At 36.1% G+C, this 14,574-nt stretch overlaps 1 protein-coding gene across 3 annotated transcripts in view; it reads right to left on the bottom strand.

The window, feature by feature from the left end:
* ITGBL1 (integrin subunit beta like 1) overlaps positions 1-14,574 on the bottom strand; it is a 256,601-nt gene that overhangs the window by 146,347 nt on the left and 95,680 nt on the right. For all 3 annotated transcript variants that reach the window (XM_032246380.1, XM_032246379.1, XM_032246381.1), the window contains exons 3-4: positions 11,287-11,433; positions 3,086-3,208 (exon numbers count right to left, since the gene is read on the bottom strand). In XM_032246380.1, the coding sequence (XP_032102271.1) occupies positions 3,086-3,208; positions 11,287-11,433 (270 nt within the window). The remainder of the gene's footprint in view (positions 1-3,085; positions 3,209-11,286; positions 11,434-14,574) is intronic.

Here is a 14,574-nt window from a genome sequence, read left to right as displayed (position 1 = left end):
GTAAGGACACTCATCATTTTGTGTCCAGACGCCCTCCTTTCAGCCCCCACCTCTGTGTAACCTGTTACCTGTTCATCTGCACTTGCCTCCAAGCCATCTGTAGTAAATTGTCACATCCATGCTTTCCTCATCCATGTCTAGCAATCCTTCTGCAAATTCCCCAAAGATGGTATTTATCCCAAAATATCATCTTTGTAGTTATATCACCTAAGCATAAATGTATGTCCTTGTTCTTGTTTTGTTTTTAGTCTATTCTCTCTGTGTTACAGGAGTTTGTGTTTTATCAGTCTATGGCTAACGTCTTTTGTTCTTTCCATCTCTCTTCTCTTAAAGCCAAAATCCCCAAAAGAGTATGCAAAACTGATTATGAGACTACTTTTCATTATCTTCAAAGCATATTTATCATTCTAACACTATAGTATCTCTGGCCAAAGGCAAGAACATTATTAGGACCTGTAAAACTCACATAAGAAGCAGGAAATACAACAGAATATTCTGGTCTCCTATGCTATTCATGTCCAGGAGATGAGACTTCCATCAAGAAGGCATACCTCCAAGAGTCAGAGACAGAGATGAACAATGAACAGAAAGAGCGCTATAATGAGACAGAGCGAAAGAGACAGGAACCCAGTGCCATGATTTTGTCTAAATGAGTTATAATTGGAATATTCAAAGAAAATCACTTCTTAACCTAACAATCAATGACCATTTCCACAATGAATTTAAATTTTAAATTTGTTTACTTAAGCAAACACAAAGGCTGCCAAGTGATTTAATTAGTGATTTAATCTATATATTTTATTGATGAACTTAAAAATGGTGTCCACTTGCACACAGAATTAAATCACATCCTAGTGATGTATCACAGGCCTCAAGAACTCAATGATTACACTGACAAAAAAGCAAGAATGTATACTGATTGCTTTCTTTAGGAGTCATGTTTGTAAGACTCAATTACCTTTTCAGATTACAGGATTTATTTTCTCTGTAATTTCAGAAAATTTATACAGAAGGTGCTACATATGTAAGGATTACTATATTAACAAATGATCAAAAATCTATATTTCTCACATCCAAATTCTTTAAATATTTATACAATTTAGTATTGAATTAGGGTTTTACTAAGAAACTTTTGAGTTAGAGGTAAATAAGGAAGCAAAAATTATGTAACAATATACCTGTATGCAGACATGGAAAATCAAACAGATATCCGTATAACTCAAACAAAAATATTGAACAAGACACATCTGAATAATTGAGATTAAAATGTGTGCTTTAGGACAATACACATTCCAGATAATAAACATAATTCTTTGCTTTGTGCAAACTGATAGAGCAAGAAAATCTCTATTTGTCCTGCTTCACTGATGAACTGTAGAACCATCTCTCAGCAGATTTGTTTCATGTGAATGACACATGGAAAGATTTACAATCCCAGGCAATGTCACCCCCAGAGGGTGTTTACTGGAGTGCTGGTGTCCTTGGTCAGAGACTTTGCACCATGAAATTGCTTAAGCCTCAAACAAATGGAAATAACAGCTAGAAAGGTTGAAAGTTAAACAGTTTCTGTTGTGTTGTTTCAAGTTACATTTTTCTATTTATACATGCAAATAGACTCTGCTTTGGTGGTGTCTAAACAACAGACTGGCCCTAAAGTATGTTCCCTTCCTTTTTTTCCTTTATCTGTAATAATTGGAAACTAAACATCTAGAGGACATACATAATATTTGTGGATGAATTTGTCTAACTGATCTAATTATTTTTGGACTGAGTCCTTTAGGAGAGAATTGTCTGAGCAGCATCTAGCTTAGGTCATTGACTTGGAAAAATGAAAATAAGATTTCGGTGTTTGTTCTATCCAGGTGAGTTGTGCAGCCAGGAGACCAAGGAGGAAGGGCCAACCAGGCCTAAAATAAATATATTTGGATGACTCAGAGGAATTGAAGCTACAGAAATGTAAACAAAGGAAAAAGCTTGTCATATGCTAGCCACACTTTCTCAGGGGTCTCTGGTTCCACCTGGCCCCACCGGGCTCTAATTCTTCCAGGAAAACAACACTTCCAAAACTACCATTTCTGCATGCAGAGCAGTATTCCATCAACTGGAATGCCATCAGACAGGAGTGAAATATCAGTTTGATCATAGCAAAGAAGAATTTACCTAAACCGATTGATTCTCACTACTTTCTACTTTCCTTTTCCTATGCCAGTCAAGGTTGCAAATGGAAACTCCAGGCACAGGCTTGGAGGTTGGCGAGCAGAAGAGATGAAAACTGCAAATGTTGAGGAGAGACTCCTATTGTGGAGCTCTGAGCTCCAAGGCACGGATGCAGTCGTGAGTGGTGAAGCATTAGAAACACAGACTTTGGTGTCACATAGACATGAGCCTAAATTCTACCATCATTGGTGAACTGAACCTGGGTTCATTACCTAATTTATCCAAGTCCCAGGTTCCAAATCTGTCTATGTGGATAAATGTAATTCTTATCCTAGAGTGATATTATGAGGCAAAATATAATGAATGTAAAGCAATTATTGCAGAATTTGTCACCAGCAAACATGCAAGAACTGGTACAACAGAAAAATGAATGGAGTAAAGGTGATACTAGAAAAGGAAAATGTTATCTAAATATGTAGGGACAGAGATGGGGAGGTAAACTCTAGGCTAATAATCCTGTGGACCTTCAATGTCCCCAGCAGGACATGAGACTATTGTTCATGTTTTAGAAAGGGAAAAAGAAAGAAATGAAAATATACACTTAAGAGAGAAGGAGAAAGGAGAATAAAAGTGGCTAAGGTGAGCAGAGGAAATGGTATTCCACTAGGACTACTTCAGAGCTATGCAGTTGGCCTCTTGCCAGAATGACACAGCTCTCCTCTGGGGACAATTTGGCTTTGCATTTAAAGAGTACTAGTCTACCCTGAAGGCCACAGTCTCACCTTCCTTATGTGAAATATTTTCCAGATAAACATAGGTTTAAATTGAATTAGTACATCTAGCACAGAAATTGATGTATAAATAGGAGAACAATGAAATAGGTGAAAAACCAGGTACTTTTATTAATTTCTAGAGTCGATATACATACCTCCACATATTTCTTCCGTTTCATCATCTATGCATTCTCTATCATCACACTCGCAAAATTTACCATACACAAGTCCACTTCCATCTGAATTATCACACTTACACCTGCCACAGTGACATGTACCTAAATCATTAAAACAAAAAAGATTGTTATATGCATATAAAATTAATGAATTTTTATGCCATCTCTAATATTTCGATTAGGTATTTCTGTGTGTATGATAAGGTAAAGCGCATGCTATTTTTTCTTGAGGTTATTTTTGCATGGCAGTTGTATTTTATATCACACAGCTATTATTATGGACCTCTAATCATTTATTGAAGGTAAATTTGACTGCTTCTAGTTCAGAGCTACTTTACACATAGCCATCCAACCAATGCACGAATGTCTTCTGATCACACCTGGGTCTGATGTGAAATAAAGCAGAAAAATCTAAGCTTTGTAAGGGAAGAAACCTTGCTTATTTTCCTCGCCAGTATTTATTCAATGCTTTGCACAATGTTTGAACTTACTATTTATGTAATAAATATTTGTGGAAATAATTTATTGTCAAATGCATAAGTAAAAATCATATATGCCCCTGATAATTTCCCCTCCTCAGCATTAACTTGTACTGATACACATGTCCTTATAATAATGGGACCAGAGTGGATTAAGGCATGGATTCCTGGGACCTTACCAGATTCTCAGGGGAACTCAGAATTAGAAAGGTACTGTAGACATCTGGTCTACTACAAGCCACATAGTCATCCAAATCTGAAGATTCTACCGCATCCCCCATAATTAATTTCGCCAATATTAGTATTGCATCCAAATAATATTGAGAGATAGAATGCCCACTTAAGAAACTTTCTTTTTCATGTATATATTTTGAGTTTTAATGTTCATCACAGCCATCAACATGTCTCAACCAAGACTTGATCACCACGAGAAATGACCCTGGACTCTGAAAATCCGACAGGGATGACATCAGCCATAATCTTCCTCTCAGAGTTTTATGTGAGTAAGAACCAATGTGATAAAATAAATACAGAAGTGCAAAGTATTGCAGAAGCACATAGCAAGGGGATTTAACTGAGACCAGGAGGTCAAAGTCAGAGTCCCTGAGGAAGTAGCTGAGAACTGAAAGCCAAGTGAAAAAGCATAGCTAAGAGAAGTGAGATGGCAAAGAGGCTCACGTCCACCACTAGACAATAGACAGGCGCAGCGAGAAAAGAGGAGGTGAAGGGAAAACATCACATGGGATTGAGGTATACAGAACAGCATGAAAAGTGGTATGAAATGAAGAAAGCAACTCGAGGTGCAGTTCATGGAAGTCTTACAGGTCATGTTAAAGATTTCCAGCTTTAATCCAACAATAATTGGAAGACACAGAAGCAATGGAGTCCAGTGATCAGGTATGACTTTTTACCAGATTACTCTGGCTGTCATATGGAGAATGAACTGAAATGCAGCAAAAGTGGATACAAGGAAATAAGTTAAAAGGCTGTTAGATTTGTCTGCAGGAATGAAGTCAGTGGCTAGACACATGAAGCGATGAGTTTATAAAGAAACAAATACATTTGGGAATATTTTTGGGAGAAAGAGTAGAAGGCATTTGGTGACTGACTGAGTGTACAGGGTGAAGGATGGGGAGGAACCAAAGATGCTGTTGACAATTTAGTTTGAATTACTAGATATTGGCAAATCTATATGTGATGTATTAGAAAGAGCATGAACTTGTGACTAAGGTAGAGCTGTAGCTGAATTCAGAGTCTGTTTCTTTTTCTTTTTTTTTTTTTTACTTTTTGAGATGGAATCTCACTCTGTCACCCAGACTAAAGTGCAGTGATGTGATCTCAGCTCACTGCAACCTCCACCTCCTAGGTTCAAGTGATTCTCCTGCCTCAGCCTCCCGAGTAGCTGGAATTACAGGTGCACACCATCACGCCAGGCTAATTTTATTATTTTCAAGAGACACGGAGTTTCACCATGTTGGTCAGGCTGATCTCAAACTTCTGACCTTGCGATCTGCTTGCCTCAGCCTCCCAAAGTGCTGGGATTACAGGCGTGAGCCACCACACCTGGCCTCAGAGTTTTAATCCTCATGAGCTATGCATTTTTAAGGGCACTGCTTTCATTTCTAATTCCCAGATTCCTTATAAGCAAATAATCTCTGCTTCATAGAGCTGCTGCCAGGACCAAGTAACGAATATGTCCCCAGTCATGTTTCTAGAAGCACTGCTGAACCTAGTACACAGGACTTGAGAAGATTCAGGGTTCTTCCTCTGATCTCATTAAGATACAGAGTATATTAGTCACATTTCCAAACATTTTCTCCAGGAAATATATTTATGGATGCTGACAATATCCTTGTTTTCATATCTTCTGCATGATTCTGTTACCCAGAACACTTGCAATTCACTATAATCTATAAATTTTTCTCTCACAGTTACATATAAATGGTGATTTTGCAGAACTTGAGTTTATTTTTCTACTTTGCAAATACTCATGAGAATTTTTCTGTTATTAAACTTAATTTTCTTCTATTTTTTTTCCTAAAAGCTATATCAATTCATAAAAGTAATTTGAAATCTAAGCTATAATTTATGCTATTGCTTCATATAGATTTTGTTATCTAATTATCATCCTTCTTTTTCATTTTCACATTTATTCATTCTGCCTCCCAGCCACCCACATATCCAACCATTAAGCTTTCTTGTTATCTATCTATGTTATTGGCAAGGAACTAGGTGCTATAGAAAATAATGAGATGCTTAAAGTTAAGTAAATCACAGAGCAGAAAAAAGAGATACCTTATCAATACATTTTGTATAGCATTTGCCACAAGTCTATTGCAAAAACCTTTGTGTCATATGTTTTGTTTTATAAATACAAATATAAATCCATATAATGTTCTATGTGTAGCCATATATAATATGGGTCTCCCATCTATAACATAAGAGCAGAAACTCACTTGGTTAGGGCTGTGTGTGGGGAAGTTTTTTCAGAAAAGATGGGAAGCAACAGCCTCTGCCTCTGAAATCAACGACTCCTCACTGAAGTCCCCACAGGCAGCTCTCTCTCATCCACACATCTAAACCATTCCTGGCTGATGTGGGAAGTTTACAACAGCTCTGAGACTTCCTGTCTCACCCATCAAGCAGAATTCACAACTGAGCCTCCAAGACATGGCATATGGGTGCCTAGGCAAAAGCTCCAGACTCCTGTGCTCATGCTGTGACACACGGCTTCTCTTTCGGTTGCCAGCTAACTCAGCCTCTAGGATTGGTCTTCTCCCTTACACTAGAGTATTTTAGCTCTGATTATTCACAGTGCCCAACAGACCTGACTCTTTCTAGGATGACCGACCAGACATATACACCAGCCCACATCCCTGTACAATGGTGCCAGGGCCTCATCCTGCTCTGCACATTGGACCTCACCCTTCTAGGCTTCCCACAAAGTTAGCTTCTGGAACACCTTGGTCCCCAGCTCTGTCTCATCCTGCCCTTCAGTCCCATTCCCCAATCCATTTAACTCCTCTTCGCCTTCTGCTCCAAGCTACTTAACCACATTGTGATATGAAAGGGAAAGATCAGTAGAAAGACTCCATAGGCTATTGCAATTTGGAGGACGTGGTCCTGAACTTGGATGGTGGAAGTGATTACTAAAATAAAACAGGTGAGAATGAGATTGCCAAGTAAACATGAAAGGCTTAGATATTTATATGAGAATAAATTAGATGGAAAAGATTAAATGTAACATTGAATATAAATGTACCTTTTGGCCGACAGCATTTTTAGTAATGCCTTGAATATACACCTCCAAAAATATAAAAATAGGTTCACAACAGATCATTCTGTGCAGTATTATTTACAATCCAAAATATTGGCACCTGCCTAAATGATCAAACATAAGGGGTAGATTGTATAAATTACATTGCTACATAGAATCCAGTCCTATGCTTTTGAAAAAATAACAAGAAGGATTTCTATGAACTGATTTGAAGTGAATTGCAGGAGATTATGTTGTGTGGTAAAAGCAGAGAACAAAAGAACATTTGGAATGCACGACTATTTTTGCAGGAAAAAAAATGAAAAACGATAACACACAAATATGTCTATTTACTTTTACACAAAAAGAAACACATGCACAAAGAGGTCAGAAAGCAAGAAAGCTGGTTATCTGTAAGATGAGGGTAAGCATGGTGCAAGATTTGATGAAGAGAGTGGGGATTCTCTCAGTATGCTTTTCTGCATAGTTTTGACTTTTAGAAGTATGTTAGTGTTCTATATCTTATAAAAGATATTAATACAGATGGGAAGGGATTATAAAACCTAAAATTGAAAGTGATCTGAAATAAATAAGCTAAATTGTATTTCAAATGAGTACCATCACCACACTGAAAGAGAAGAAAATAAAAGAAATCTGATAACTTACAAACACAGCATTTGACTACATACCCCAATCTTGGGCATGACTAAGGCAAAGTGAGAGTTGGGGAGTGGAGAGGGGTGGACTGCAAATCCTGATCTCTTTTGGTAGATTTGCTTTGTCTAGTGGTGTGTCTGCAGCACTTATAAAAAGTAACTAGAAATGCAGTATAGAATTGAGCAAATAAGTATATATGTTGGTGATGTTGGGAGCCAGGGTTCTCACTGAGAAAATGGAACATGCAAATATAGAATGGAGAAAACAAGTGATTCTCTAAGGATAGACTGAAATTAGATGTATTGATGTAAATCCGTGATTTCTAAAACATGCATGTTTGTGTATGTGTTCATGCATATCTGTGCTGGCATGTGCATAGGTATTTGTGTATATATGCACAGGCATATATTTACTAGTGTCAAAAAAATAAAAATGGAAATAAGACCTAAAAATTCCCTGAGCAGACTAAGCCAGTAAGGTCTCATAATTGATCCTAACCTTGTCTAATATGTAAAAATAAGTGAAACTTACCTTACTTCTTGTAAATGTCTACATTGAAGAAAAACAGAACTTAAGCTCTACCAGTCAGATGCAACCAACAAACTTATAATTATATAACTAGGGACTTTCCAACAGGATAGATCAAATAAGGCAACTGTATAACGTTAACCAATCAACTGTTTTTCTTTGCTTTCTTTTTCTGTTCATCCTATAAAAGCCTCCCACTCACATTCCCTCAGTGAAGCTCCTGAACCACTTCTGATTTGGAGCTGCCTGATTCATGAATCATTGTTTGCTCAGATAAAATAAAAATTGTACTGTGCTTCAATCTACCTTTTTGACACGAGCCTGTTTGCAGAAAGGCCCAAGAAGCAAATACACTTCAGTGGAAATAAGCATGCCTAGTGCTCACAATTTTTATTCAAATACCATTTTCACTAACAGGAATCAGGGCTCTTTGGATAAGTGGCTGATTTCAAAGGCACAGTGAAGGTCCAGTATGACCCTGGAATATGTTATTATGCCAACAATTAAAGAATTGCAAAAACAAAACAAATAAACAAGGGAGGCATGTCATAATAACACAAAAGCTAGCTTGATGAGCTCTAATACCTAATCTGAAAAACTCTGTGCACCAGAATAATTATGTAAAAAAATGAATAACAAATCACTGAAATAAGAATTGTGCTTCTAGATGATAATAAATCACTAAGTAAATGAAATATCAAATAACTGGTAAATGAGAGCTAATTCCTGTTTGTGATGGAACGCTGAGTGCCAACTAGTTGATTCGGAGAGAATGTTAAAGTTCATAAATCATCATTTTCTAATCATCATTGTCAATACTGCGTCAGGTGATTGTCATCAACGGATGATAAATCTAGGGTAATTTTAGTGAGGAATGTGATACATGTATGGTTTTAAAGTGTTTCCTCACCAAATGAACTTTTGTGAATAGAGTAAGTGAAAAATAACACAGCTGAGACACCAGACAACACCTTGACCAGCTCATCAAAACTGACATCACCAATATGAGCAGATGGACATCATGTGCTTCCAAATGGAACATTTCAAGAACACAAAACCATATCTCTAGTGTTTTACCTAAGAATGTGTATTATGAATCGAATCATGGGGAGGCATCAGACAAATCCAAAATAAGTACACTTTTCTTTTTAATAAAATGGTGACAATTTTCTTCACAAGTTTCAATGCTCTAAAGCCAAAGTCTGTGGAAATGGTCCAGAATAAAGAAGACTGAAGAGAGATGTAAACTTAACATTTTCCATAGACTGGATCCCGTAAAGAGAGGAAAGTGCTATCGAGGACATTATTGGGTCATTCGACTAAGTCAGATTATGAATGACAGATTACATAAAGGTATTGCATCCATGCTTAAAAAATGATAGAGTACAGATGTCCTAGAAAAATCAAATGTTTTGTCATCTATGGAAACAATTCTGTATGTTTTCTCCTTTAAGATATGTCAATGTAATGGGTTACATGTTTAGATTCCTTAATATTAAACATCTTTACCACATTTGATTTTAATGTTCTTAAAAAAAACCTCTGGATTATCAAACAATAAATAAGTACATCCCCAAATAGATTTCAAACCCAAGACAGACTTCGAATCTTGTTACTGAAATAAGTTTGAAATGAATAATATTTTTAAAGATGAAAGAGGCTATGGGGTGTGTGTTTGTGCGTGTGTGTGTGTGTGTGTGTGTGTGTGTGTTTGGAGGGGTGGGTGTTATGAATTAGAAATAGAGAAATCCTACTAAGAAGAAGGACTGAAGTGCTGGAGAAATATGAGGAGAACACCATGACACTATGAACACAGAAAGGAGCCTAACTGCTAAGATCATTTCTCATGATCGCTGACTGATCCACTCACACCTCGCTCTGGATACAGTTCTGATTCCTATCAGCAAAACACCTTTACTGAGCTCAGTCTAAACCATGCAATTTGTTGAAATCAGACTGTGGGAAATTCCCAGCTCTGGTTAGAGATGGGCCCTACAAGCAATGTGAGCTTCAAGAAGAAAGATATCCATTCAAGTAGTCAAATGCTCACCTGTAGCATTTAGAGCAATGGGTCACACACTCGATCAATATTAAAATCACCCTGAGAGCTTTAAAAAAACCCACAAAAGTCTAGGCCACACATCAAAACAATTGAAACAGAACCTCTGGTGTACTACATGAGAACTGACATTTTATTACATTCCCCTTGGGATGCTGATGTTTAACCACAGTTGAGAAGAACTGATTTTGAGGCTTCACATGCTCAGATGTAAAAATAATATTTAATTATAGTAACACTCACTAAATACCATTGAAACCTAAACTGCAACTCTTTTATATGACTTTGCTACTCAATTTTAATAGCATCTCTATAATTTGGAAAAAATGTTTTCAAATAACTTCTATGAAATAAAAAAATATTTCAATCCAACAAAAAATATTGCTGTTGACTATATCCTTCAATGAGCTCTATAACCAGTGTATCTGAAACTTCTATCAAATTTAAAATATTTCATTCTATTTTGTGAAGGTAAAAATTCAAAACACCCTTGATCTGTAACAGAAAATAATTAAGTCAGTTTATGTAAATCCTTTTTAAGAGATTTAATCCAGTATTCAAAATCATGGCTCACAATTTACATGAAACATTTTTGGGGGTTATTTCCAATGAACATCCTGCTAGAAGGAGGCATTTGGAACAGCTGGAAAGTATTAAACTTGCTAGTCTCAGCAAGATGGCATTTTTTTTTCTATTGATTTATCTGAATTTCACTTCTAAAAAACATATTCAAAAGTAGACTCAGGGCTGGGCGCGGTGGCTCACGCCTGTAATCCCAGCTACTCAGGAGGCTGAGGCGGGTGGATCACGAGGTAAAGAGATCGAGACCATCCTGGTCAACATGGTGAAACCCCGTCTCTATGAAAAATACAAGAAATTAGCTGGGCATGGTGGTACGTGCCTGTAATCCCAGCTACTCAGGAGGCTGAGGCAGGAGAATTGCCTGAACCCAGGAGGCGGAGGTTGCGGTGAGCCGAGATCGCGCCATTGCACTCCAGCCTGGGTAACAAGAGTGAAACTCTGTCTCAAAAAAAAAAAAAAAAATAGACTCACTCAGAGGTTTGACATTTTTCCATGCCCACATATTTCCATTAAGAACAAAATTTGATTATTTAACTTAAGAATTTTCACAGAGTATTCAAAACACAATGCATACATGAATAAAAAGAAGAAAAGAATTTTCACAGGATATACTTCTTACCTGCATTAGAGCAGATGATGTCTTGTGAATTCTTGCACATTTGGTTACTTTTCTTCTTTGTCAGGTCACAATTAGTTGGGTACTGGCAAGCGTCACCATACCATCCCTGGTCACACTTGCACTTGCCACAGTTACACTTACCATGGCCTGGGGATTGAACAACATCTAGTCAGACTCAAATTGTTTTCCAGAGATAACCATTATTGTAACACATACTCTTAACAGTGACACTGATTTGGGACTGAGCTATAATAAATTTAAACTCATGTATATCACAGTGGCTGAGGGGTAATGCTATTATATACAATGTAATGGAATATAAGAACTTTATTTCAATAATCAACTGATAAATGATTATAAAAACATTAATTTCTAAAGCATTAGGATAATACATAAAAAGCCTAATAAATCACATGGTCACAAAATTCAGCACTGAAAAAATATTCTATCCAGCATCTCAGTATTTAAGAGACAAAAGTCCGGTAAAAAATATTTCTACTTAACTATATCTTATATAAAGATATAGTTAAACCACAAGCTTTGAGTAAGGGCTCTTACATGAAACTCTCCTAAACTAAACACCAGCCTTATAGTTACTCAAATTAAGCATGTACTTAAAGTTATGGACATATTAAATAGCAACTTCAGTAATATGGATATAAAATATGTATCTATTTTGTTTAATATTCATCCGCCTTCACAGAAATTTCTCAATTTTTAATATTCTCAATAGTCATTTTACTTTAATGCATGTTAAAGTTGTTTTCATTGCTGTGATAAGTAATGTGATTAAGTCCTGCTTGATGGAGCCTACTAATGTTTTTATTGATCACACATTAGTCTGACAGAAGTACAAAATATGTGCAGTACTTGGTTCTTGTCCTCAAAGAACTTACAGACTTCGAAGTCAAGCCTAATAAACAAAGAAGCTGATGTGATTGTCAGCCAGAAGTGATTGTTACCTAGAGTTAAGTTGAGCAACATAGTCTATGACCTATAGACATAAGAGCGGAGACTCTCTGGACTTCCTTGACTGTTAACTGGCCCTTGAAAATTGAACAGATTTTGAATGGGTTACAGAAGAGTAACCATAGAAGAATTATGTCTTACTGCCTAAAACTTATAGGCCACATGAAACGAAATTGATCTGATTCAACATGGTAGCTGAACTCTAAGGGATGAGGTCTAGATAGTTGGTCACTATGAATGGCTTGGAGGCTGCCCATTTGGGCATGGTCAGCAGAGCCTGAATCTGTGATTGGCTGTGACTTTAAAATTGCTCTTTATGTGGTCCAGTCCATAAAAGTTTTAGTTTCTATTTCTGTTGCATTTATTAAATAAATTATTCTATGTTATAAAAAAAACTTTGCAAGTATCTTAATTGGAATTTATTCCATTCAGTGCACATTACTCTGTCAAATTGATTGCATCATTTTGCATTCCTGCCTGGCTCTACAAGATACTGTCAATCTTGGCCAACTTGGTATCATTTATAAGCATAAGTGATCTCTCCTGTCAACCATGTAGCCTATTTATAAAAGCATTAAGCCAAATTCTTGCATTGGCTAAGGCTCTTTGATAAATCGACCATCGTGGAAACTGTGTTGACTCTAATAACATCAGTGTATTAGGTTAAAGCTTATGAAATTGCCACTTTCATAAGTTGAATATCGGTTGTTTCTTATGGTTCCACCCCAATAAATAGGCTTCATATCCACGGTAAAGAAAGTAGAAATGATTTAGAAGATAAAGCATTATGGTAGTGGTGATCTGGTGAATCAAGAATAAAAGACTACTCAGTGTGATTTTTAAAATTTTATACTGAATAGGACATCTTAGATCCTAAAGTATACACAGTAGAGACGGGAAATAATTTATGGATCAAAGGTAACATTTCTTTTAAAGGTGAGACGCTTAAAAATAGAAGAATGTGATTGTCACATTCTTAGAAGAATAGGTAGAGACCCATCCCTTCCAAACTGGCCCAATGAAACATCAGTAGAAGGAATATTCTAAGTTGCTTCTCCCCTGAAGTGAGAGGCTCAGTTTCATGAAACTGTCTTCACAGAAGATTCTAGGTTAAAATAAACATGGAAAAGAGTCTGCTATATTCTGTTTAAATGTGTCATGATATATATCAGCACACTGATGAACCTCATATGTCTTTTCATAAAAATATTTTTAATTTTATTTAGCTTAGAATTTGCAAAATTTTGGCTAGGAAGCCCCTTTTCTCCTAACCAGTGTTAGCACCTTAGGCACATGCGTAGACTAACGCTGTGTCGAGTGTTTTCGGCTTCTTCTTTAGCAACATTTGGAAGACAAAGATGACGGCTAATATCAGACAGGGTCATCTGCCTTTTTTTTCTTTCTAAGCTTTATGCCTGGTAAAGGTTCCATGACTCATTTTCTTCCCTTTAGGAAAACTCATTGAATAGGAATTGATTTCTGACTGTCACAAATTATCAAATAGCCTGTGTAACCTTGTTTAAAGATAAATATATATTTAAAAAATAGTATTCAGACTATTTTTTACAATTTTTTAAGGTTAGTAAGAGCTTTAGCAGACCACAGGGATTAGGTTGCTATATTATTGTAGCAAGGTAATCTCCATTACAGTGTCAATAATATGGTTTCATAAAACACCCATTTTTCAAAATAGAAGTATGTTATTTGTTATATGTTAGTTTCCTGAATCTTCCATAACAAAGTACCACAAATTTGGTGGCTTAAAAAAACAGAAATTTATTCCCTCACAGAGATGAAGGTTGGAACCTGAAATCAGGTTGGTTCATTCTAGAGGACCTGAGGCAGAAACTATTGTGTGTCTCTCTCTCGGTTACTGGTGGTTGCAGGTAATCTTTGGCATTTCTTGGCTTTGTGGGAGCGTAACTCTGATCTGATGATACTGAATATCCTTTCATAGGCTTATGTGCAATACATCTGTCTTCTTTTCCCCAATTTTGCATTGAAATTTCAGTTTTATATATACGAATATATACATAACATAATTATATATACATATACACATACATATACACCTATATTTCTATATATAATGTATATGTTTATAAATTTATATATACATATATTTGTATGTTCATCCTGGATGTAAGTTCATTGTCATATATATGTATATATAAAAAACATATATCAACATATATATATACATGTATGCATATCCAGGATAATTACATATATATATAAATTGTTATATATACATATATATGTATGGATACATATATGTATGGATACATATATATGTATCTAAATTGTTATATATACATA

The sequence above is a fragment of the Sapajus apella genome, unplaced genomic scaffold (assembly GCF_009761245.1).
Source record: "Sapajus apella isolate SASKATOON/1434 unplaced genomic scaffold, GSC_monkey_1.0 scaffold60, whole genome shotgun sequence".
Classification (NCBI taxonomy): Eukaryota; Metazoa; Chordata; class Mammalia; order Primates; family Cebidae; genus Sapajus; species Sapajus apella.
The sequence above is the reverse complement of the archived record's forward strand: the minus strand, read 5'-3'. Positions and strand labels throughout refer to the sequence as shown.